Source organism: Trachurus japonicus, chromosome 6, assembly GCF_045865225.1.
Source record: "Trachurus japonicus isolate A0001 chromosome 6, Traja_1.0".
Classification (NCBI taxonomy): Eukaryota; Metazoa; Chordata; class Actinopteri; order Carangiformes; family Carangidae; genus Trachurus; species Trachurus japonicus.
In genome coordinates, this window is record NC_140912.1 from 30,016,906 (window position 1) to 30,039,743 (window position 22,838).

The 22,838-nt window shown below is 44.5% G+C and overlaps 3 protein-coding genes across 3 annotated transcripts in view; all 3 read right to left on the reverse strand.

The window, feature by feature from the left end:
• LOC146986388 (protein NLRC3-like) overlaps window positions 1-22,838 on the reverse strand; it is a 144,286-nt gene that overhangs the window by 102,196 nt on the left and 19,252 nt on the right. The gene's annotated exons all lie outside the window — the stretch shown is intronic.
• Window positions 1-22,838, reverse strand: part of LOC146986392 (uncharacterized) — a 35,745-nt gene that overhangs the window by 12,740 nt on the left and 167 nt on the right. The window contains exon 2 of the mRNA XM_085780344.1: window positions 22,634-22,747. Coding sequence (XP_085636470.1) covers window positions 22,634-22,747 — 114 coding nt within the window. The remainder of the gene's footprint in view (window positions 1-22,633; window positions 22,748-22,838) is intronic.
• LOC146986393 (NLR family CARD domain-containing protein 3-like) lies at window positions 18,308-21,173 on the reverse strand. The gene is made up of 6 exons (XM_085780345.1): window positions 20,918-21,173; window positions 19,893-20,764; window positions 18,967-19,793; window positions 18,669-18,842; window positions 18,404-18,577; window positions 18,308-18,311 (listed from the first exon to the last, which is right to left on the reverse strand). The coding sequence occupies exons 1-6, from the start codon at window positions 21,171-21,173 to the stop codon at window positions 18,308-18,310; spliced, it is 2,307 nt and encodes a 768-aa protein (XP_085636471.1).

Sequence of the window (22,838 nt, forward strand, 5' to 3'; positions counted from 1 at the left end):
AGCTTCACGTTTTTTGGGATGTGCGTGTTTGTGTTCTTTCATCCCCAGAGACACCATCAATATGGGAAGATAGGGGTATTTTACTGGTGTTATTGACTTTAACTTCCTTCCAGAAAGCATTGATATCATTCTGTTTTTTTTGTTTTGTTTTTTTTATTGTGGAAAAAACATGACAGACAATACAGTGAACATGCATTGATGACTTACAATGACATAAAATGTGAAATTAGGTGTGTGTGTGTGTGTGCGTGTGTGTGCGTGTGTGTGTGTGCGCGTGTATGTGTGTGTGTGTGTGTGTGTGTGTGTAAGTCAGATATGATATGATATGATATGATATGGACCCCAGGAAGAGTAGCTGTTGCAGCAGTAACAGCTAATGGGGATCCAAATAAACAAACAAATATATTCTATAAATGGTGATCATAATAATGATGAAAAAGAGACTTGGTGGATAATTATAGTGACTTTGGTCATAATAACACTATTGGGGGAGAAAAAAAACAAAGATTGAAAACATGAATGAATAATAATAATAATAGAAAATAAATAAGTAACAATTGTGACAGCAATAACTCAACAGCAATAACTCAACAGCAATAACGACAAAACCAAACAAGCAAACAGAACAACAAGAGAAAATGAAAATAATAATAGTAACAGTGATTATTCTAGAAGTACAAGGGAGAGATAAGAACCAAAGGTACAGGAGCGGTCTGGGGGTGGAGGAGAAATGCAAAAAAAATAAAATAAAATTTTGGATGGGGAGAAAGATAAATAGCTGGAATACGAATAAATGATAAAGTAGGTAATGATAATAAAATAAAATAAAAATAATAATAATTAATAACCATGACAATAGTGGTAACAATAATGGTTAACCATAATAATAGTATAACTAAGTAATAACTAAATAAGGAGAAAGAAAAAAGCAATTTGAACAGCGGGGCATTGGCCCGTGGTCCCCCATCCCTACCTCATTCTGTTGAAGTTTCCTTGCCATGGAGATAGCTCTCATCATCTGTTCATTCTGTTCAATCTCAGCTTCCACTAAGCAGTTATGCGCGTCAGCTGTGCATATGCAGTGATCCAGCCATGATGTTGTATGCCATGCTTCACTAATGTATGTATAGCTATTTGTTGGTGGTAATATTTTACTAGAGAACACTAATCTACAGCCATGACAGAACTCAATCAAATGCTGCCCAAACAGGGACTTATCATCTGACACATCAGCATTCGTATCACCCATGACAGATACACATGTACACTAGACAATAGTGCTGATGGTGGCGTTACAGCACACATCTGAATTTCAATACTTTGAAAATAAATTCATAACAGATCAACCATGTGCTACGGCTTTGCAACTTTCACTTTAAAATTGCCTAATTTTGTCAACAACTACAAAAATTGTCCCGACCATTGCTGCAGCAGCAGCTATAATTTCAACTGTAACTGTAATAATCAACGCGTCCATCTTTAAAGGAAGAGGAAGAAGTTTACAAGAATCGAATTGAGAAAATATTAAAACATCCACTGATTTAATCCATGAATGTGAAAACGTGAGTGAGAGACAGAGACAGACATGTAGAGACTGAACTGTCTGTTCAACAGTGAGAAGGTTTCTGTGACAGGAGGAGACTCTGATTCACTCAACACAGAGTCACTGAGGAACCAGACCATGAGAATCCAAACCCAGGATACAGAGGTTGAGTGAAGGTGATGTTGAAGGTGTAGAGGTGGATCAGTGAGTCAGAGGAGACTCTGTAGAAGGACAGAGAGCCAGCAGGACAGTCCACATACACTGCTACTCTGTTAGAGATGGAGGAGGAGGAGGAGGAGGAGGAGGTGATGTCTGTCCGTCTGTTATTGTGCCAGACGGAGTAACGACCATCAGAGCAGCTCAGACTCCAGGACTGATCGTTCCATCCAAACAAACAGTCTCTACTGTCTCCTTTCCTGCTGATTCCTCTGTAACTCACTGATATTTCAACCTCTCCTCTCCACTCGACCTCCCAGTAGCAGCGACCAGTCAGACCAGTTGAACACAGCAGCTGAGGCCACCAGTAGTGGTCAAATCTGTCTGGATGATCAGGATATGACTGACGCTCCTCCACACCTGTCGCCTTCCTGTTGTTGTCAGACAGTTTGATGTTTCTGTTCACTGTGTTTGTGTCGATTGTGAGTCGACAGGAATCTGATGGAGAGAACAAGACACAGCTGCAGTTATTGATCATGTGATCAGTTATTGACAGTTTGATGAAGACTCATGACGTCAGTGATGTGACAGTGTGAAGATGGTTGAATGTGCTGCTCAAAGTAAAAACACACTTACACTTGCACTTCCTTATCCCTGGTGTCAAGAATTGGACTCCAGCAGGCTGCACCCTGAAAGGAGGAGGGGGGTCAGAGCAGCACGTTCTCTGTCAGCATGCACACATGGACATTAACATGGCTCTCAGACACACACTGTTTTATCACTGTGTTCACATGGAGGCTGGTATGTATGGATGAACACTGAGCACAGAGAAGAAGGAGCTGGAGTCTTTATCTAGTGATGATACAGAGCAGGAGGAGACCAGGAGGAAACACTTCATCATGTGTTTTCTCCATGTGATGTCACTTCAGTGTGAGACACACACTTTCACTCTCTGACTCTCAAGCTGCACAAACACACATCACAGCAAATACAATGAAGACACAACAGGAAGAAACACACTCAACATGTTTGTTAGAGCTCAGTGAAACAGTGAGTTTAGTGAGAAACACTGAGTGTGAACACAACTTGTGTTTGTTTGAAGAAAGCTCCCCAGGAAGCTGAAGAATGAGGCTGTGAGCAGGTTTCCACAGGAGCCACAGCAGCAGTGAGTGGATGAAGGAGCTCTAATAGAAACCATCTGATCACAGTGACAGGACGGATCAGGATCTCAGGATCAATGACTCTGTTCTTCTCTGCTCTTCACACAGATCAGCTGCAACACACTGACTCACTGAGATCAGTCACATCATGTGGAACAAAGCAGCCGTCCTCAGGACCAGTCCTGAGCTCCATCAAACCTGTCCACACATTTTTACTGGACTTGAAATCAGAGTCCAGAGACCTGATGGTGCCGTCTGATTTCTGTCTCTTATTTACTCCTGCTAAAGCAGAAGTAAGCGGAATTAGATATGCAAAAAAGAGTTGGAAACTTAGATTGTATTTTATTATTTCTAAGTTTGTATGTTAGATCTATGTGTTCTATATCTATAGTGCAGAGTAGCGCGAGATTACCGCACCGACTGCCTCAGTTTGAATGAGAACGGTGAGAGGGAGCACAGTTTTTCTACGGAGTGATGGATGTAAAATTGATTTTTCTTCAGTAAAGTTTTTGGTTTAAAATGGATACATCTCTTATTCATTCCTGTAAGAATCCCTGCCTTTCATCCTCTCACGTGACTTTGACAACACGAAGGAAAGCCAAGACATTAGTAGAAAAACTGCTCTGAGAAGATTAATATGACGGAGCCGCGGATGCGTAACGAGCTTGTTAACTCGTTACCGGAGGATATCCAGGTGAAGCCCGACGCACGGCGTGGAGACCGGACTCAATACGACATCGTGGTATGTGCTTGATGCAATGAAACCTCCGCAAAAGGATTAAAAACAAGGCTTTGAAGTCGGATCTGAACGAAGTTTTACGGTGAAGTTGCGGTTAAAGAAGTTGGCTTCTGAGTGGATGCTCCGCACGCAACGAGGATAACTCGTCTTTTGTGAAAGCCATTGAAGTTTGTGCATGTTTCAGAAGTTGTGCTGCACCTGTTGGATGTGTAAAGTGGACATTCTTTACTCATTTGCACGCAATTTATGCACCGCTTTGCTGAAGAATGGCCGAGGAAAAGGAGTTTATTGATGCGGCAGATGTGGAAAAAAAGAGAACGACGGAGAGGGCGCTGGAGGATAAGCTGCACAGACTTATTGGATCCAGAAGAGCCGTTTTAGCCAAGATCACTGGTAAGACAAAAGAAATTGAAAGTTTGATGAGTGATGATGACAATCTGCAAAAAGTGCAAATGCGCATGGACAATGATTTCTGTTCTCTGGTCTCGGAGTTTGAAGATGTAACTTACCTAGCGTGGGATCTTCTGTCAGAGGAAGAGAAGAATGCAGATAAAACCAGTTGGGTTGAACCTAAGATGCAGACAATCACTCAGTTTTCTAAAAAGGTTGAAAAATGGATGGATGCTGTGAATAAAAGCAAGAAGGAAAAAGAACATGTGTCAGCTACTGTTGATGTAAATGATGATGTGACTCCTGAAGATAGTGCATCACAAGTGTCGGTTAATCTATCAGAGAAAAAGAGTTCACTTTTGGGACGCACATCTGTCACATCCTCCAGAGCATCATCAGCTCGTGCTACTGAAGAAGCAAAGTTAGCTGGACTTGTAGAACGTGCTGCAGTTTTGAGTCAGAAGCAAGAGCTTGAGATGGAAGAAGCACGCATCAAAGCCAAGTTGGAAAAACTGAATTTAGAAGCAGCTATTGCAGAAAAACGAGCTACTGTAAAAGTTTTAAAGGAGTACGAGAGATCTGAAGATGGCATGAACAGCTATGTCCGCTCACATGTAACGAGTGGAGTTCAAGTAAAGAAAAGTGAAAGGAGACCATCTTCACTCACAAACAAGCCTGTAGCTGAAGTGAAGATACCGTCCAGATTGTTACAAAGTACAGAGCCACAGGTTGTTAAGCCAAGACGCACAGACAACACTGACAGACAAGACAAAAACAGTGATGGCATTCTCCAAGTAATGCAAAAACAGAATATGATTACAGAGATGCTGGTTACTCAACAGAAACAGGCTCAGCTACCAATCAAAGATGTTGCAGTGTTCAGAGGTGATCCACTTACCTACAGATCGTTTATTAGAGCCTTTGAACAGGCTATTGAACAGAGAGCCGATAACGATCAGGATAAGTTGTATTATTTGCAACAGTACACCGCAGGAGAACCACAAGAGCTTGTGCGAAGCTGCGAACATATGCCACCACGCAGAGGATTCACAGAAGCAAAGCGACTGCTTCAGAAGCATTATGGAAATGAGCTTATGATAGCCAGTGCTTACATTGACAAAGCTTTGAAGTGGCCACAGATCCGATCTGAAGACGGAAAATCTCTCAATGCATATGCTGTGTTTTTGACTGGTTGCCGCAATACAATGGAAGATGTCGAGTTTATGGAGGAGATGGACAACCCGACAAATATGAAGATAGTGGTATCCAAACTGCCATATAAGATGAAAGAAAAATGGCGGAACGTGGCATTTGATATCCTGGAAAAAAGAGGATACAGAGCAAGATTTGCTGACTTGGTTATATTCATCGACCGTCAAGCAAAAATAGCCATGGATCCACTGTTTGGAGACCTCCAAGATAGTCGCACATCTACGGCAGGAAAAAACAAAGAAAAGGAGAAACCTTTTACCAGAAGTGGACACAAAGGAAGTACCTTTGCAATCAACATGTCTGTGGAGAAGACAAAGATAGATGCTTCAGTGAAGCAGGCTACTCCATTTAAAGCAGCAAGTGCCTTTGAAACACCATGTCTCTTCTGCCACAAGAATCACATGTTTGAGTTTTGCATGAAGTTTAAAGAGCTAACACACAAAGATCGTGTTGATTTCTTGAAGATGAAGGGGTTGTGTTTTGGATGCTTGACACAAGGCCATCTTAGCAAGACCTGCAAGAAAAGAATGGTGTGCAAGCAGTGCTCACAGAGACACCCAGACGTTCTTCATGTGGACAAAGAAGGCAAAGAGAGTACAACTATGTCAACGAAAGATGATAGCGCTTCAAATGAGGAGATCTCAGGCGCTCAGAAGTCTGCAGCTCAGGAAATAGTTGGCTATACTGGGGCCGGAGAAGTTGACTGTTTGTTGTCTATTGTTCCAGTGAAAGTGCGGTCTCGGAAGGGTGGAAAGTCTATCGAGACATATGCCTTCATGGACCCTGGTAGCACCGCCACCTTCTGTACAGAGGAGCTTCAAAAGAAACTGAACATGAAAGGAAAATCAACTCAAATCCTATTGAGCACGATGAGTCAAGACAAACCTGATGGACAGAAGCTGATGAACAGTTGCATGCTCTCAGACCTGGAAGTATGTGGGTTGGAAAGCACAGAATATATACATTTTCCAAAGGTTTTCACACACAACAATATTCCTGTTCAGAGAGAAAACATTCCCAGGCAACAACATCTGCAAAAATGGCCATATCTGAGTGAAGTGAACTTACCACATATTGCCAATGTTGATCTGCTTATAGGAGCCAACAACTCTAAGGCAATGGAACCATGGCATGTAATTAATAGTCAAGATGATGGGCCATATGCCATTAGAACAGTTCTGGGTTGGATGGTTTGTGGACCTGTAGACAGTGAGAGCAAATCCATGGAGGATACACCTCACTACAGTGTGAACAGAGTCTCCGTGGCAGAAATAGAACAGCTACTGGTCCAGCAGTATAACACAGACTTTCCTGAACGTTGTTATGATGACAAGGAAGAGTTGTCTCAGGAGGACAAACAGTTTATGCTGGCAGTGCAAAGAACAACAAAATATGAAAATGGACATTACTGTGTGGGTCTTCCTTTAAAGTGCGACGCAGTGAAAATGCCCAACAACCGCTGTATGGCAGAACAGCGAGCGGCTAGTATAAAAAGAAAGCTACAGAAAAATGAAGTTTTTCTTGAAGACTACAAGGGGTTCATGCACAGTCTACTGGACAATGGCTATGCTGTTGAAGTCCCTCAAGAGCAGCTTGACCAGAATGACAACAAAGTCTGGTACGTCCCTCACCATGGGGTCTACCACCCCAAGAAGAAGAAGATTCGTGTGGTTTTTGACTGCACCGCCACGTATCAAGAGGTATCCCTGAATGGTGCATTACTGCAAGGTCCTGACCTCACCAACTCGCTTATTGGTGTCTTAGTCAGATTTCGTGAAGAACCAATAGCGATGATGGCTGACATAGAATCAATGTTCTATCAGGTGAGAGTTCCAGAAGCAGATGCTAACCTGTTGAGATTTTTGTGGTGGCCAAGTGGCAACCTACAAGCACCACTGAAGGAGTATCGCATGGTAGTCCACCTGTTCGGTGCGACCTCCTCCCCTAGTGTTGCTTGTTATGCTTTGCGTAGAACAGCAGAAGATAGAAAAGACACAGCTGCTCCAGAAGTTGTTGAAACAGTTCAACATAATTTTTATATGGACGATTGTCTAACATCTGTGAGTTCAGAAGAAAAAGCTGTTGCCTTGGTAAAGAACCTGCGAGAACTGTGTGCAGAGGGAGGTTTTAACCTCACAAAATGGGTGAGCAACAGCAGAAAGGTTCTATCATCCATTCCTGAAGAACACCGAGCCAGTGAGCTTAAAGATCTTGACCTCACTCATGATGCTCTGCCCGTTGAAAGAGCTCTCGGTGTACAATGGTGCACAGAAGATGATTCATTCACCTACAGGATCCAGCTACAGGACAAGCCAATGACCAGAAGAGGAATTCTGTCCGTCGTAAATTCCATCTACGACCCTCTTGGCTTCCTGGCGCCAGTGGTGCTTCCTGCTAAGCTTCTGTTGAGAGATCTGTGCAAAGAAAAGCAAGGATGGGATGAGGAAATAAGTGGACAGAAAGTTGATCAATGGTGTAAGTGGTTGGAAGATCTCACTCACCTCTCAGACTTCAGCATACACCGATGTGTTAAGCCCCTGGATTTTGGACAGACGTCAGAAGCACGGCTGCATCATTTTACTGATGCAAGTGAAACCGCCTATGGCGTAGTGTCTTATCTTGTGCTAGTGAATCAACAGGGAAGAATCCATTGTGCTTTTGTGTTTGGGAAGTCTAGAGTTGGACCACTTAAACAAATCACAATTCCAAGACTTGAGTTAACTGCAGCGGTCATCGCAGTTAAAGTGGACAAGATGCTGCGAGAGGAAATGCAAATTCCACTTCAGCCATCTCTTTTCTGGACGGACAGTACAACGGTCCTTAGATACATCTACAATGAGACAGCTCACTTCAAGACCTTTGTGGCAAACAGGATTACTCTCATACGAGAAGCTACCAAACCACAACAGTGGAGATACATCAGAACGTCAGAAAATCCTGCTGACCAGGCCACAAGAGGAATGAAAGCGAAGAGCTTGATCAAAGGAGAAACATGGATAAAGGGGCCGCAGTTTTTGTTACAGCCTGAAAGTGAATGGCCAGAGAGATTGGACAATGTGACTCAAAGCCTGCAAAATGATCCAGAAGTGAAAACCATCACAGCGAATGTCATCATCACTGAAGAAATGTCTGATCCTGTGAACAGATTGCTTCAGTATTATTCCAGCTGGGACAGACTAAAACGAGCAGTTGCATGGCTTCTGAGAGTCAAAGGAACATTGATCCACCTAAAAGAGAAAAGAAAAGAGTTGCAACACTCCATTCATCAGACAGAAAATAATCTAGAGAAACAGAGAGTGTTTGTGCATCAATCCATGGACAATTACAAATCTGTCATGGAAAAGAAAACGTTGACCTTGGATTAGCTGATGGCTGCAGAATCAGAAATCATCAGGCACAGTCAAAACCAATGGTTTCCTGAAGAAGTAAAGGCTCTTCAAAATAAGGTGCCTGTAAAGAGAAATAGTCAGTTGTACAAGCTTGACCCTGTTTTGAATGAGGACATTTTGAGAGTAGGAGGACAGCTGAGCAGCTCCGCCATGCCACAGGATGCAAAACATCCAGCTATTCTCTCAAAACACTCCAGAGCTGCCACTCTGATCCTGCAAGATGTGCACAGAAAAATTGGTCATTGTGGACGTAATTATATGATGTCTCAGATAAGACAAAAATTTTGGATACCTCAAATAACCTCAGGCATCAGGAAGCTCATATCAGAGTGTACAGTCTGCAGGAGACTACGAGGTCAAGTTGGAGAGCAAAAGATGGCAAATCTCCCGAAGGATCGTCTTTTGCCAGACAAGCCGCCTTTCACGAATGTAGGCGTTGATTACTTCGGACCTTTTGACGTGAAACGGGGCCGGGGAACTGTCAAACGCTATGGTGTAATGTTTACATGCCTCACTATTAGGGCAGTACACATAGAAGTGGCAGACAGTCTTGATACCAGCTCTTGCATCAACGTTTTGCGCCGTTTCATAAGCAGAAGAGGCCAGGTTGAATTAATGCGCTCTGATAACGGCACAAATTTTGTTGGTGCAGAAAAGGAATTAAGAGAAGCCATCAAAAACTTGGACCAGACAAACATTGAAAAGACTATGCAGAAGAGGGGCATAAAATGGATCTTCAACAGCCCTACCGCCTCTCATCAAAGAGGAGTTTGGGAGCGGCAAATCCGCACCGTACGGAAGATTCTTGGTGCCTTGGTGAAAGAACAGACTCTCACAGACGATGGTCTTCAAACCCTCATGTGTGAGGTTGAAAACATCATAAACAACCGCCCAATCACAAGCACATCTGATGATCCAAATGATATTGAGCCTTTAACGCCTAATCATTTGCTACTGATGAAAGTACAGCCCAGTATGCCACCGGGAACTTTCAGCAAAGATGATCAGTATGCTAGAAGACGATGGAGGCAAGTGCAATACCTTGCCGACCTGTTTTGGACAAGATGGACTCGTGAATATCTGCCTCTCCTCCAAGAGCGCCAGAAGTGGTCGCAATTGAGGAGAAACTTCAAACCTGGAGATGTGGTGTTACTCGTCGACAGTTCAGCTCCACGTAACACATGGATAATGGGAAGGATTCTCCAAACCATACCTGACGCCAGTGGAACAGTTCGCCGAGTGAAAGTCCAGACCAAGAACACCACTCTGGAGAGACCAGTAAATAAACTATGTTTGCTGCAAGAAGCAGTGTGAAAACAAGAGGATCACATGACAAAATGTGAAGAAAAAAGGACTGATACATAAGAGTTTGACACAAGACTTTATTGATATTTGATGACTTGTACTGTATTGTTTAATGTAATTTCATGATTGTTTCAGTTTATGGCTCTTTGTATTTGAGTTAATTTGGTAATGTTTAATCTTCCTGCTTAATCATTAGGGGCCGGATATGTAGGAGCCATAATACATAGATATGCAAAAAAGAGTTGGAAACTTAGATTGTATTTTATTATTTCTAAGTTTGTATGTTAGATCTATGTGTTCTATATCTATAGTGCAGAGTAGCGCGAGATTACCGCACTGACTGCCTCAGTTTGAATGAGAACGGTGAGAGGGAGCACAGTTTTTCTACGGAGTGATGGATGTAAAATTGATTTTTCTTCAGTAAAGTTTTTGGTTTAAAACGGATACATCTCTTATTCATTCCTGTAAGAATCCCTGCCTTTCATCCTCTCACGTGACTTTGACAACATGAAGGAAAGCCAAGACATTTGTGTTAATATAAGTCTTAAATAGTTATATCTTCCGACAGCAATCACTTACATAGAGTGTTTGGTCCGAAACACGGGTCTGTCAGTTACTCTGCTCTGCTGTAAGCCAAGGAGAAAACTTTCCTTGTATCCTACAACCTTTATCCAATGAGGAGAGAGAATGGCATAAAGGGGCGGTCCTCTCTGTGTGTGCAGCCAAGGGATGCGCGTGAATGTGGTGACGTAGGGACGAGGGCGGGGACTGCTAACTCCATCAGCTGACAAGAAGTAAGCCAAAACGACCGGATCACTTACTTCTGCTTTAAGCATCCACAAAAGTCTGAGTTACAATAACTATTAGAAAACCTGGTTTAAAAACAGCTCATTTTGCTATTGAGGCATGTATGTAGGCCACTGGTCAGGACAATGTGGGCGTGGCAGATAACGCTTGACAGCTCCCTCGTTTTGATTGACATCTCTCTGGCTCCGCTCATGTCAAACAATGCCATAACAACACGGCAATGGCGTTGGTAAAAAAAATAAATAAAAAAACTGCTTTGAACCGTCACTCATCTCTGTGTGTGAGCGCGACGAGGGTGACTTACACACACACACACACACACACACACACACACAGACAGACGGACAGACAGGGCAGGTTGTGCTGGAACGCTAATAAATGATAAAAGCTAATCGCCAATTTACACACCATGTACACACACACACACAACCCCGAAACAGCTGTATGTAGAAAGGAGTTGTGAGGAGTTGTGGGCAGAGCGGTTGATATAGCTCTGGTTGTGAGACTTCAGAGGAGCGTGGGGGAGAGACCGGCAGCAGAACGGTTTTGTACGCCGCCACTTGGGGGTGAGGTGAGACAACTAACGTGGTGATTTATGAGTGGTTTGGATTTATTGCGTAATAAATCCCAGAGATAACTCTGCCCCATTCAAACCCAATGTACAAAAACTTAAAAGACAAATATTTTGAATTTGGATGATTTCTAATTATTTTTACACATTCAATAAGGGGGCTTTCACACCTACCTTGTTTGGTCCGGACTTTCGGACTTTAGATAGTTTGAACCAAAGTGACAGGTGTGAAAGCTCCCCCGGACCACGGTCCGGACTAAAGACCAAGGGCCCTAGTTTCCTAGACCGAGCGAAGTCTAAGCGCAGCGCAGCTTCGCCACGGCAACGAGGCGTGTCCAGGTCCATTTTGCAAGTTTGGTGGGCAGCGGAGTACGACTCAGGCCAGCGCAGGCCCTTCCCTCGTCCCTCCTACCGGCGCAAACGGCAAAGGGGGAGGAGACAGGGCGGGAGGGAGACAGGAGGAGGAGAAGTGGGATTAACACAGTCGGATCTTCACCAATCAAAGGAGCTCCTCTCCTCACCTTTGTGTGTGTGCACTGCATGTCAGTCAGCCAAACTTCCACTGCACCTGCTGCGCTTCCCCCTGCGCTGAGAGTAGACCTGGTTTGAGGTGGCGAGCTTTCAGCGCACCCTCGGCGGGACATTTTCGCACGAAACTTCCACTGCGCCAAGCTGAATCTGTGACGCCTCCCCCTGCTGCGCGGCCACACCTACTGTATCTCAGCACAGCACGATCTGCCAATCTGACCTTGCGCTAGGCTGCGATGGTCGAAACTTGCATTACACCGGCTGCGCTACCTTGCGCCACCTGCGCTGCGCCACCAAACTAGGGCCCCAAGTCTTTGGTCCAGCCTCAGGAGGTGGTCTCGGTCCGGACTATCCTGGACCAAGGTCCGCTACTGCGTAGTGTGAAAGCATTTTTTTGGAACGTTCGAACTATCGAACCAAATACAAGTAGTCATGTCAGATTCACCCGTCTTGCTTGCTTCGTGCCGAAAAAAGTAAATAAACAGAAAAAAAGGAAGGAGGAGCCGCGGCAACTGGCGGCAATACTTGGGGAGAGGAGATGAAATATTATATCCAGATTTGGTCAGAGGGAGGGGTGTGTCAGCAAAGTTTACACGGAATTTAACAGAGTGTTTAATATAAATCCCCAAACGATACATGCATTTTTTTATATAGCCTATTTTTTTATACATTGACCCAAATATATTTTTTCCGTCGAAAAAAGTCTGAAAAAGACGGATATTTATCAGCGGGTGACACCAAACAACGTCTGCCCCAGCAAGTCAGAGCTTTTATTTATCTCACACACACAAGTGACCTGGAGAGATGCAGCCGCATCTGAGAGGAGGATTGCGCATGTGTGCGCATAGCGTATGTGTTCCCCAGCACTACACAGTTACAGCTGATCTCTCATCAATGAGAGCATTTCCGCCGTGGCACGACCCTCTTTTTTCTCTCCTTTCATCAGCTCTAAACTCACTCTTCTGCACCGCGATTACATACCACAGCGTGCTTTCCAGCACAATTTTTTATTTTTTATTTTTTACACATATTTTTATTTTATAACGTCAGATGCACGCTCATCCACAAACCAATCACTGATATTTATAAGTAGGCGCAGCCCTTGCGGGTAATGACATCATGACGTAGGTAGATCCTTTAGTCCACTGGCATAATAGCAGTGTGAAAGCGAACTTTACTGGACTATATGGAAACAATGTAACAAAAAAAAAAAAAGAAGTCTGGACCTTGGTCCGGACTATTAGGTGTGAAAGCGACATAATATGTACACAGGGCCGGCCCTAGCATTTTGGTGGCCCTAAACAAGATTTTTTTTGTGGCCCACTCTAAGCGCAAACACCAAATCACATACACACACTCAAACAGACATGTTTGATAGACAGATGTAACAATACTCAAGTGTTTTATGTCTAATCTTCCGCTCTAAGTACACTGAGGCCAATTTGTCCTAGAACACTGTATAAAGAAATAATTTAGGCCAAATTTTCTGAAAAATTTCAAATCCCTTGTGAAAACACTCCTTCAGTCATGAGAACAAACTCTTTTGGTGCTTGAAATAGGATATGAATACAGTAATAGATAAGTGTAGAAAACAAGTTTAAAATGAAATTTAGTAAAATCGCCTTTTGAGCATAAATGTTGTCATTCTGGCATTCTATGTTCACCAAATGCCTTAAATGTGAGATAAAAGAAGTTGAATATTGACTTCAAAGCTTCATCAGATTTTTTAAATGAGAAATTAGCTTTTTTTCCTCTTCAAACAAAAATATTTACTAAATAAATCGAAAACACACAATTTACATTGTTCATATAATGTGTGTTGTCACTGTGTCTGTGCTATGTGAAAGGTAAAAAAAAAAAAAAAGTGTAAGAGCTCAGGTCTGTATACAAAGCTGGAGCTGAGTTTAAGTCTGAACTTTCTCATAGCCTATATATATTTTTTAAATAATCATGCTCATCAGATGAGTCAAAACTTTCAGCGTCTGAAGCACCGTCACCACCGCCTCTCTAACGATTCTGTGGGTTTGAAGCTTCACCGTTGTTTTAATTGACAGGTTCGGTCTCCTCTGCCGTCCCTCTCCATGCCAGCCGCTGTAGGTAAACCATGGAGCTAAAACTGTGATAGGAAGGACCTTAGTGATCCCAGAGTGCCAATTGGTTGGCCGAAGTTGACTGACAGGCGATTCAACCAATCACGTATGCTCAAGTTGACGGACAACGGATTCAACCAATTACGCACAGTGAGAGGGGACGATGCGTGCACTATGCTCTGTTATTGGCTCTCAAACCCTGGCTGTGAATAACGTAGGTCACCGAGGGCGGGTGTATTTGAAAGAGGAGAGCCGTCTCTCAGTCACAGGAGCAGTTAAACCGCATTTCTACAGCGTAAAATGACCGAAATATAAACAAAAACATATCAAGACAGTCGCGTAAACGCGCGCGCCGACCTCAGTGTTAAAATGACTTGAACTGAACCCCAGTGCCTTTCTGATCATGTGGCCCCACCTGACGGCTGAGGCCCTAAACAACCGCATAGAGTGTTTATGCCAGGGGCCGGCCCTGTATGTACATAAGACCCTAAAGCCGTTTTCCCACTAAAATTAGCGGGTCGATGCGGGGTTTTTACACATGGGTCGACACGCTAAAAATCGGCATTTGGCCCCTTTCCCATTGACCAAAATGAGCCGAGTCTGCCCCCCCCCCCTGGGGGACCAGACAGAACATAAACCAGAATGAGAGCAGAGCTTAGTTTTGTTACGTGATATGAGACACGACCGGCGTGATGACGTGGCGGCACGTAACGCTCAGCGTCATCACGTATATTAGCGGGTTGACCCGGGTCTGGTGTTCCCATTGCAAGCCGATCAGAGCCGAGCCGACTGAAGCCGATTTTAACCCGCGTTACCATCACCCGCGTGGGTCGTTTGACCCACGTCGACGCGGGTCGGTGCGCCTTTCCCACTGCCACCAAAAGCCGATTGTTAGCGGGTTTAAACAGGTTTTTTGACCCCCCCTTTTGTGGAAAAGGGGTATTAAATACATAGTAATGGCACATTTCCACTAGCACGGCTCGGCTCGATACGGCTCGGCACAGTTTGGTTGTGTTTCCATTACAGCTGAGTATCACTAGTGCTTCGTCGACGTGGGCGGGGTCGTCACACAGCTGCGCGAAACCGCCGTGACGTCATTTACACGGCACCAAGCAACGCTCTAAACTCTGTAAATATATAACTTTAGCAACATTTGAAACATTTTCAGGCGAGAAAGTAGTCGTTTAGATCCCCAACGTGTTGAAAATCTGACAAAATACCAGCTGTTTACAATTTTGTTCCGACGAAGTCGGCGTTACTAAAGCTAGCCGTAGTGAGCAACGCACTTCCGGTTATTTTCACAAAAATAAAATACCCGTTGCCTTTTATCATAAGGAAAGCCATTACGATAGAATTGGTGCTTTTACTTTGTAAACAGGAAGTTAACCTACCCTCGCTGTAGCTAGCTTTAAACCGCCGTTTTGACTGCTCTCGTCCCGTTAACGGCATTTAACCGTTCAATATACCTTACCGGAGAGTCTTGCCAGCTCTGAGATCGGCCTGGTTCATTGTAAAACATTTATTTATTGATGTAAATGTGGTGTTTTCTGTGCGTACAGACCCCAAGGCAGTGCTGCTCTTTTTTATTCAAACAAACTTCTGCTACAGCCACAATTGTTAGATTTCATCAATGAGACCAACATTTATCCCCTAAAAAGAGTTTAACCAGCCGGTGGTAAACCTCTAAAAGCCATCGGGTAAGTTAATTAGCGTTCGTTTTCTCCCCGGGGTGACGACCGTAGGCTGGTCGGCGGAGCACGTCAGGAGCCGGGCTGCTGCCTCTGTGATGAACCGGTCACTGCTCGGAGCTTCACTTCTCCGAAAAACATCGGGGCAAACTTCTAAACAGCCGTCGTTTGGATAAACTAACCGCACATTGGGGATAAAACAGTTACTTTCTCGCATGAAAAAATATTAAAACTTAATAAAGTCACGTAATAACAGGCTTCAGCAGGAACATTTCTGTGGTCGGTCGTCGCGCGGTTATGACGCTTCCTGTGACGACACTCATCGGCCAATCAGTGGAAGGCAGTCGGCTGACGTCACGTTTTAGTAACGCTTCGGCTCACTTGGAACCAGGGCTGAGGTGATACTGTCATAACATGGTGTTTTGAACCAGCCTTAGTGTGTTTTGGACAACAGTGTCAGTGCACCTGAACGCACCATGAGGAGCTGGAGGTGACAGCTGCATTTAATTAACTAATCAGTGTGGAGTGGTATGAAGACTGTGTTTCAGACATTCAGTGTGAAGACTGGCTGTGAAGATGAGGCTGTTGTGCTGTGCTGTGCTGTGCTGGACTGTGTTGGGCAGAAGAGGACTCCCCCCACTTACCTGGAACCCCCCCCCCCTCACAGAGGATCACTGGCACCCTAAAGAAGAGGAAAGTTGGATACTTTTCCATGTTCACCTCTCTCTGGTTCTAACTCTCTCCTAGAAATCAGCAGGCTGGAGGAGAGCAAGCTCAACAAAGGCTGAGGCATCAGACGGTGTAGTAGGAGTGGGCCCCTTCCCCCTTGGAGTTCTACTAAAGCCTCATGATGAGAGGAATCTAACAAGAGTTGAGGAATAGATTGTCCTGCTGTCCCTCCCCTGATTGAAGGCCGTGCTGCATCTTAAATCCAGCCCAACAGAAATGCACATTCTATTGTGAATAAACAGTGTCTCCCCTTTTATTCCAACTTGTGTCTTGTTATTTTAACTCAACGTGGTTCCCAACCAATCCAAGTTCTAGAACCTTTTAAACTGTTAAGCTTTTATTCCTAATTGTTTGGTGTGACATATTTTGGCGTTGTTTTGGCAGGACTTGGACATAGGGGCACCCTGGGCCCCAAAATTCACCGGCCATGGCCTGGATTTTAATGAGTGGAGAAACCAGATGCAAGCCATTCTCAGAGCACAGGTATGGACTGAAGCACAACAATGTGACTTCATCATTAGCACTCTCGAAGGAGAAGCCAGACGAGAAGTCTTGATTTTGGATGAAGACGAGAGGGCCACTCCTGCAATGATATTTGACTTTCTTGACGAACTGTATGGTGATAGAGAGTTTATTGGTTCACTACGATCTATGTTTTTTGACTGCAGACAAAAGCCAGCAGAAACTGTTCGAGCCTATGCTCTTCGCCTTCGGGAGCTGGGTAAGAGACTGCAGTCCAGAGACCCTCAAGCTCCTGCACGGATGGATGTCCAGCTACGTGACCAGTTCGTCACAGGGCTGCAACCAGGAGCCATTCGAAGTGGGGTAAGAAAACAACTTAGAGAGACCCCAGATTTTACATTTGCTAGGACTCGGCAAATGGCTCTAGACATGGAGATGGACCAAGTGGAGGGGGATCGGCTAGAGTCGACATGTGCCTCTGTTACCGAAAGGAGGGTGGCGCCAAACCTGACAACAAGCTGGAAAGCAGAGCTTAAGGATGAAATACTGGAGGAGGTGAAGGGACATATATGTGAGGTCATACAACAGGAGTTCCAGAGGCTCCGCTCCTCCCCAGTGCAACAGGTAACTCCCCCTCATAATAGCCCAATCAACCATCAACGCTACCCTCGCAGCCCTACACCTTACCAGCAAAGGGGAGATCGGAGGCCACGTAGCCCAAGCCCTAGGAGACCACACCAGCAGGAGAGACTCCAAACTAGGGATTCAGGGAGGAGGTCGAGAGCCACTTCTAGAGCACATGCACAGCACCATAATTCCGCCAAAGACACAAGTTTTGGTTTGAGGTGGGATGAGCAAGGCCGACCTATATGTAAGCGGTGTGGAGTAAGTGGCCACCTCTACAGAGAATGCCCACAGCAAGATTTAAACTGCTGAACCCAGTTACCACGGGCCAGGTGACTGGTAGCCATACAGCGGCCCAGAATGAACTTGTCAGAGAAGCTGTAGTTGGGTCTTGCTCAAAAGTCCCAGTGACCTTTAACGGTAAAACTGTGAGTTGTATAATGGACACGGGCTCACCTGTGACATTAATGTCTGAAACACAGTCTTCATACCACTCCACACTGATTAGTTAATTTAATGCAGCTGTCACCTCCAGCTCCTCATGGTGCGTTCAGGTGCACTGACACTGTTGTCCAAAACACACTAAGGCTGGTTCAAAACACCATGTTATGACAATACCAAAAGTGTACCTGGTTGCAGGTAGTGCGTGCTAGTGGAAACACGCAAATAGCGCGCCGAGCCAAAGCGTGCTAGTGGAAACGAGCCATTGGAAGGCTTTTGTGGATTTGGGTTTCCAGAGGCACTAAATTATTAAAAATACCCCACTTGCTCACACCAACAATGGAGAGATGTCAGTTCGTGGACACTTTTGCAATACCCATATTCCACCACCAGGAGGCCCTTCCATTTGACCAATGCGAGGCATTACTCTCTTAGTCCAGCACTCTACTCTGGATATGGTCTCAGTAATCAGATCACCTGAGACAGATGTTAATACCAGGTGTGATCAAATGTTCCAGCTCCTCCTTCTCTGTCAGACAGTGTGTGTGGCTACAGCAGCCCCTCCATACCTGAGAGAGTCCAGCCTCCAGTCTGGATCCTCCAGTCCAGCAGACAGCAGCTTCACTCCTGAGGCTCCTGGATGATTGCAGCTCAGGTCCAGCTCTCTCAGATGGGAGGGGTTGGAGCTCAGAGCTGAGGCCAGAGAAGCACAGCCGTCCTCTGTGACCAGACATCCTGACAGACTGAACACACACAACAACACACAGGAAACCACTGTCAACACCTGGAGGTGTGTTCAAGTGTCATCAGATAAACAGCTGGATGGATCATCACCTGAGAGTCTCCAGTCTACAGTGTGGACTCTCCAGTCCACCAGACAGCAACTTCACTCCTGAGTCCTTCAGGTTGTTGTTACTCAGGTCCAGATGTCTCAGACTAGAGGATTGGGAGCTGAGGACTGAGGACAGAGCTTCACAGCTTCTCTCTGAAAGATTACAGCTGCTCAGTCTGAAGAGATGATCGTGAGGAATTAAAGAAGAAAGGGATTTATTTTCTGTCCTGTTTAAAGACAGAAGAAAGACAGAAGTGTTTTTATATAATGATGAGTAAATCCAACTATCTCTACACTTACAGAGCTTTGTTGGAGGCTTTGACCACTGGCAGCAGCCTCAGAAGAGCCTTCTCTGAAGCAGAGTATTTCTTCAGGTCAAACTCATCCAGATCTTCTCCTGATGACAGTAAGATGAAGACCAGAGCCGACCACTGAGCAGGAGAAAGTTTATCTGTGGAGAGATGTCCTGATCTCAGGGACTGTTGGATCTCCTCCACGAGAGAACAATCATTCAGTTCATTCAAACAGTGGAACAGGTTGATGCTTTTCTCTGCAGAGGGAGTCTCTTTAATCTTCTTCTTGATGTACTGAACTGCTTTCTGATTGGACCGTGAGTCACTTCCTGTCTGAGTCATCAGACCTTGTAGGAGATTCTGATTGGTCTTCAGTGAAAGACCCAGGAGGAAGCGGAGGAACAAGTCCAGGTGTCCATTTGGACTCTGTAAGGCCTCGTCCACAGCACTCTGGTAGAAAGATGTAGATATGTCTCCAAACACTTGAGACCACAGAGATGTTGTTTGTTGTTGTGACATCAGGTTGAGTCCAGAGTTGATGAAGGTCAGATGGACATGAAGAGCAGCCAGAAACTCCTGAACACTCAGATGGATGAAGCAGAACACCTTGTCCTGGTACAGGCCGCTCTCCTCTTTAAAGATCTGTGTGAACACTCCTGAGTACACTGAGGCTGCTCTGATATCGATGCCACACTCTGTCAGGTCTGATTCATAGAAGATCAGGTTTCCTTTCTGCAGCTGCTCAAAAGCCAGTTTTCCCAGAGACTCAATCATCTTCCTGCTCACTGGACTCCAGTGTGGATCTGTCTCAGCTCCTCCATCATACTTGACCTTCTTCAGTTTTAGATAAACCACCAGGAAGTGGATGTACATCTCAGTCAGGGTCTTGGGCAGCCCTCCTCCCTCTCTGGTCTTCAACAGCTCATCCAGAACTGTAGCAGTGATCCAGCAGAAGACTGGGATGTGGCACATGATGTGGAGGCTTCCTGATGTCTTGATGTGAGAGATGATCTCTCTGGCCTGCTCCTCATCTCTGAACCTCTTCCTGAAGTACTCCTCCTTCTGTGGGTCAGTGAACCCTCTGACCTCTGTCACCATGTCAACACACTCAGGAGGGATCTGATTGGCTGCTGCAGGTCGTGTGGTTATCCAGAGGCGAGCAGAGGGAAGCAGTTTCCCCCTGATGAGGTTGATCAGCAGCACGTCCACTGAGGTGGACTCTGTCACATCAGTCAGGATCTCAGTGTTGTGGAAGTCCAGAGGAAGTCGACACTCGTCCAGACCATCTAAGATGAAGACGACCTGGAACTGATCAAACCTGCAGATTCCTGTTTCTTTGGTTTCAGTGAAGAAGTGATGAACAAGTTCCACCAAGCTGAACTTTTTCTCTTTCAGCACATTCAGCTCTCTGAAGGTGAAGGGAAATGTGAAGTGTATGTCCTTGTTGGTTTTGTCTTCAGCCCAGTCCAGAGTGAACTTCTGTGTTAAGACTGTTTTCCCAATGCCAGCCACTCCCTTTGTCATCACTGTTCTGATTGGTCGGTCTCTTCCAGGTGGGACTTTAAAGATGTCTTCTTGTCTGATGGTTGTTTCTGGTCTGTCTGGTTTCCTGGATGCGGTTTCAATCTGTCTGACCTCATGTTCATCATTGACCTCTCCAGTCCCTCCCTCAGTGATGTAGAGCTCTGTGTAGATCTGGTTCAGAAGGGTTTGGTTTCCTGCTTTAGAGATCCCCTCAAACACACACTGGAACTTCTTCTTCAGGGCAGATTTGAGTCTACGTCGACAAACTGGAGCAAAATGTTCTGAATAAAAACACAAGAAATCAGACCAATAAGAAAATATAACATGTTCATTCTTCTAAATAACAACTATATGAACATGTTTTCCTCCATGTGTTGATGTCAGTGAATGTCTCATTTGTCCATCATGTTGAATCTTTACAGAAATCCTCTTACTGCTCTGCAGACGCTCAGCCAGCTCCTCCTGCTTCCTGCTCCTCAGGAGCTTCACTGTGATCTTCACTAACGCCTCTCTGATGCTCCTCTGCTCTTCATCCTCACCGTCCACCACCCCCTCATCCTCCCTCTGACTCCCTGAGCATTCTGGGTAATCTGGACTCAGAAGCTTGTGGATCTTGTTCAGCTCGTTCTTCACAAAAGTGACCATGTTCTCCTCCAGCAGCTGGAACAGAAACTCTATGAGTGACAGCATCAAACTAAAACCTGACAGACTGACAATCCACTGGTGTCAAAGTGCAGCATGGAGATGATGGTGAACACAACAGATGTAACAGCAGCTGTTGGACATGTACCCACCATAAACATGGAGTCCAGGTGTGTTTGATGCTGCTGGGCAGACTGACCACTGGGAACCTCTGAGCTCTCCTGGTCCACTCTGTGGAGGAATCAGTGTCAAGTGAACAACAGTACAGAGAGATAATACAAGATGGACTTTATATGTCCCCTGAGGACGTTCACAACAGAGACACTTTGATTTCAGACCTGGTCCAACAACACGTCATACAAACTGGTTCATTTCTACAATAACCTGAATCTGACTGTCAGTTACAGCTTACATCTGATCAGCTGATCCACATCCTCCTTTAAAGTTATTGAACCGCTCATTTGACCGGTTGCTCTTTAAAGACAGACAGCTGGGTTCAGGAGAGTCTGGTCTCTGCTGCTGGATCCTGAAACAACAACACAACTGATGTTAAATAGTTTTAGATTTTCAAAAAAAATAAAGAAAATGAACACAGCAAGAACATGAACCGTAATAAAAAACAATGCTTGAATTGTTTCCTTATTCCTGTAAATAAAAGCTGAAAACAATGATGATGAAGGATTTTTTTCACCTCAGAAAATGTCATTTATCTCTCTCTTTTGTTCTGTAGATCAATGTTTCTCAAAATGGGGACCCCCAGGGTCCCCAACTTCTTGAAATTTTACCACTTCTTTCTAGAATTTTTAACCTTTTTAAAAAAAGAAAAGAAATTATTACCACTTTTTTATTTTAGTTTTTTTATTTTTTATTTCTAGAGTTTTTAAAAAAAGAAATTTCACCACTTTTTTCTAACATTTGTTGGGAGGGGGATTATTAACACTTTTTCATTATTATAAATTTTACTAAACTAAACTTTTTTTCTAGAGTTTTTAAAAATCTTTTTTGAGAAATTTTACTCTATAATCTATTCACACCATCGGCCCTAATTTTCCTCTGCACCTGTAAAAAGCACCTGCTGAGATTCTGTTTCAGCTCCTGTAACTGATCCTCTGTCTCTGCTCTCTGTGTCTGACGTCACTCTGAACTCACTAGAGATCACTGATCGGCCCCTCGCCCTGTTGCACACCTCAAAGCTGCCACCAGGAGGCGACTTGATGCAGCCAACATCACCATGTTCCTTCTACCAGGTGGAAACAAGACCATGAACATTTAGAGCAGATGAAAAGATGATTCTAACCCAGTGGTTACTTCCTGTTTTAAGTAGAAGGTGCTGACACATTTCCTGTTGCTACTGGACTGCACTGTGAGAATTACTGAATATGTGGATGTTCAGACAGGGACTTGTTACTGCAGTTGGACAATGTGTGTCTGAGTTGTAACTCTTTTTGACTCCACATGAAGAACGTTCAACAGAGACTCAAAAGCTTTGAAATTTAGTTTTGTCTTACATCTGATCAGCTGATCCACGTCCTCCTTTAAAGTAAATGGGCAAGCCCTTTGACCGGTCACTCTTTAAAGACAGACAGCTGGGTTCAGGAGAGTCTGGTCTCTGCTGCTGGATCCTGAAACAACAACACAACTGAAAATGTGCATGTTGGAGAAAGACTGATGAAAAATATCTTGAATCTTTTAATAAACACAACAACTGACTTT

Excerpts from the sequence above, each read along its gene's own strand:
- LOC146986393 (XM_085780345.1), bottom strand. The coding sequence starts at position 21,173 with ATGCTGTCACTCATAGAGTTTCTGTTCCAGCTGCTGGAGGAGAACATG. Across the intron at positions 19,794-19,892 it reads TCTGCTGGATCACTGCTACA|AAGGTCAAGTATGATGGAGG; the intron begins GTTCTGGATGAG and ends CTAAAACTGAAG. Across the intron at positions 18,578-18,668 it reads TGTAGACTGGAGACTCTCAG|TCTGTCAGGATGTCTGGTCA; the intron begins GTGATGATCCAT and ends GTGTGTGTTCAG.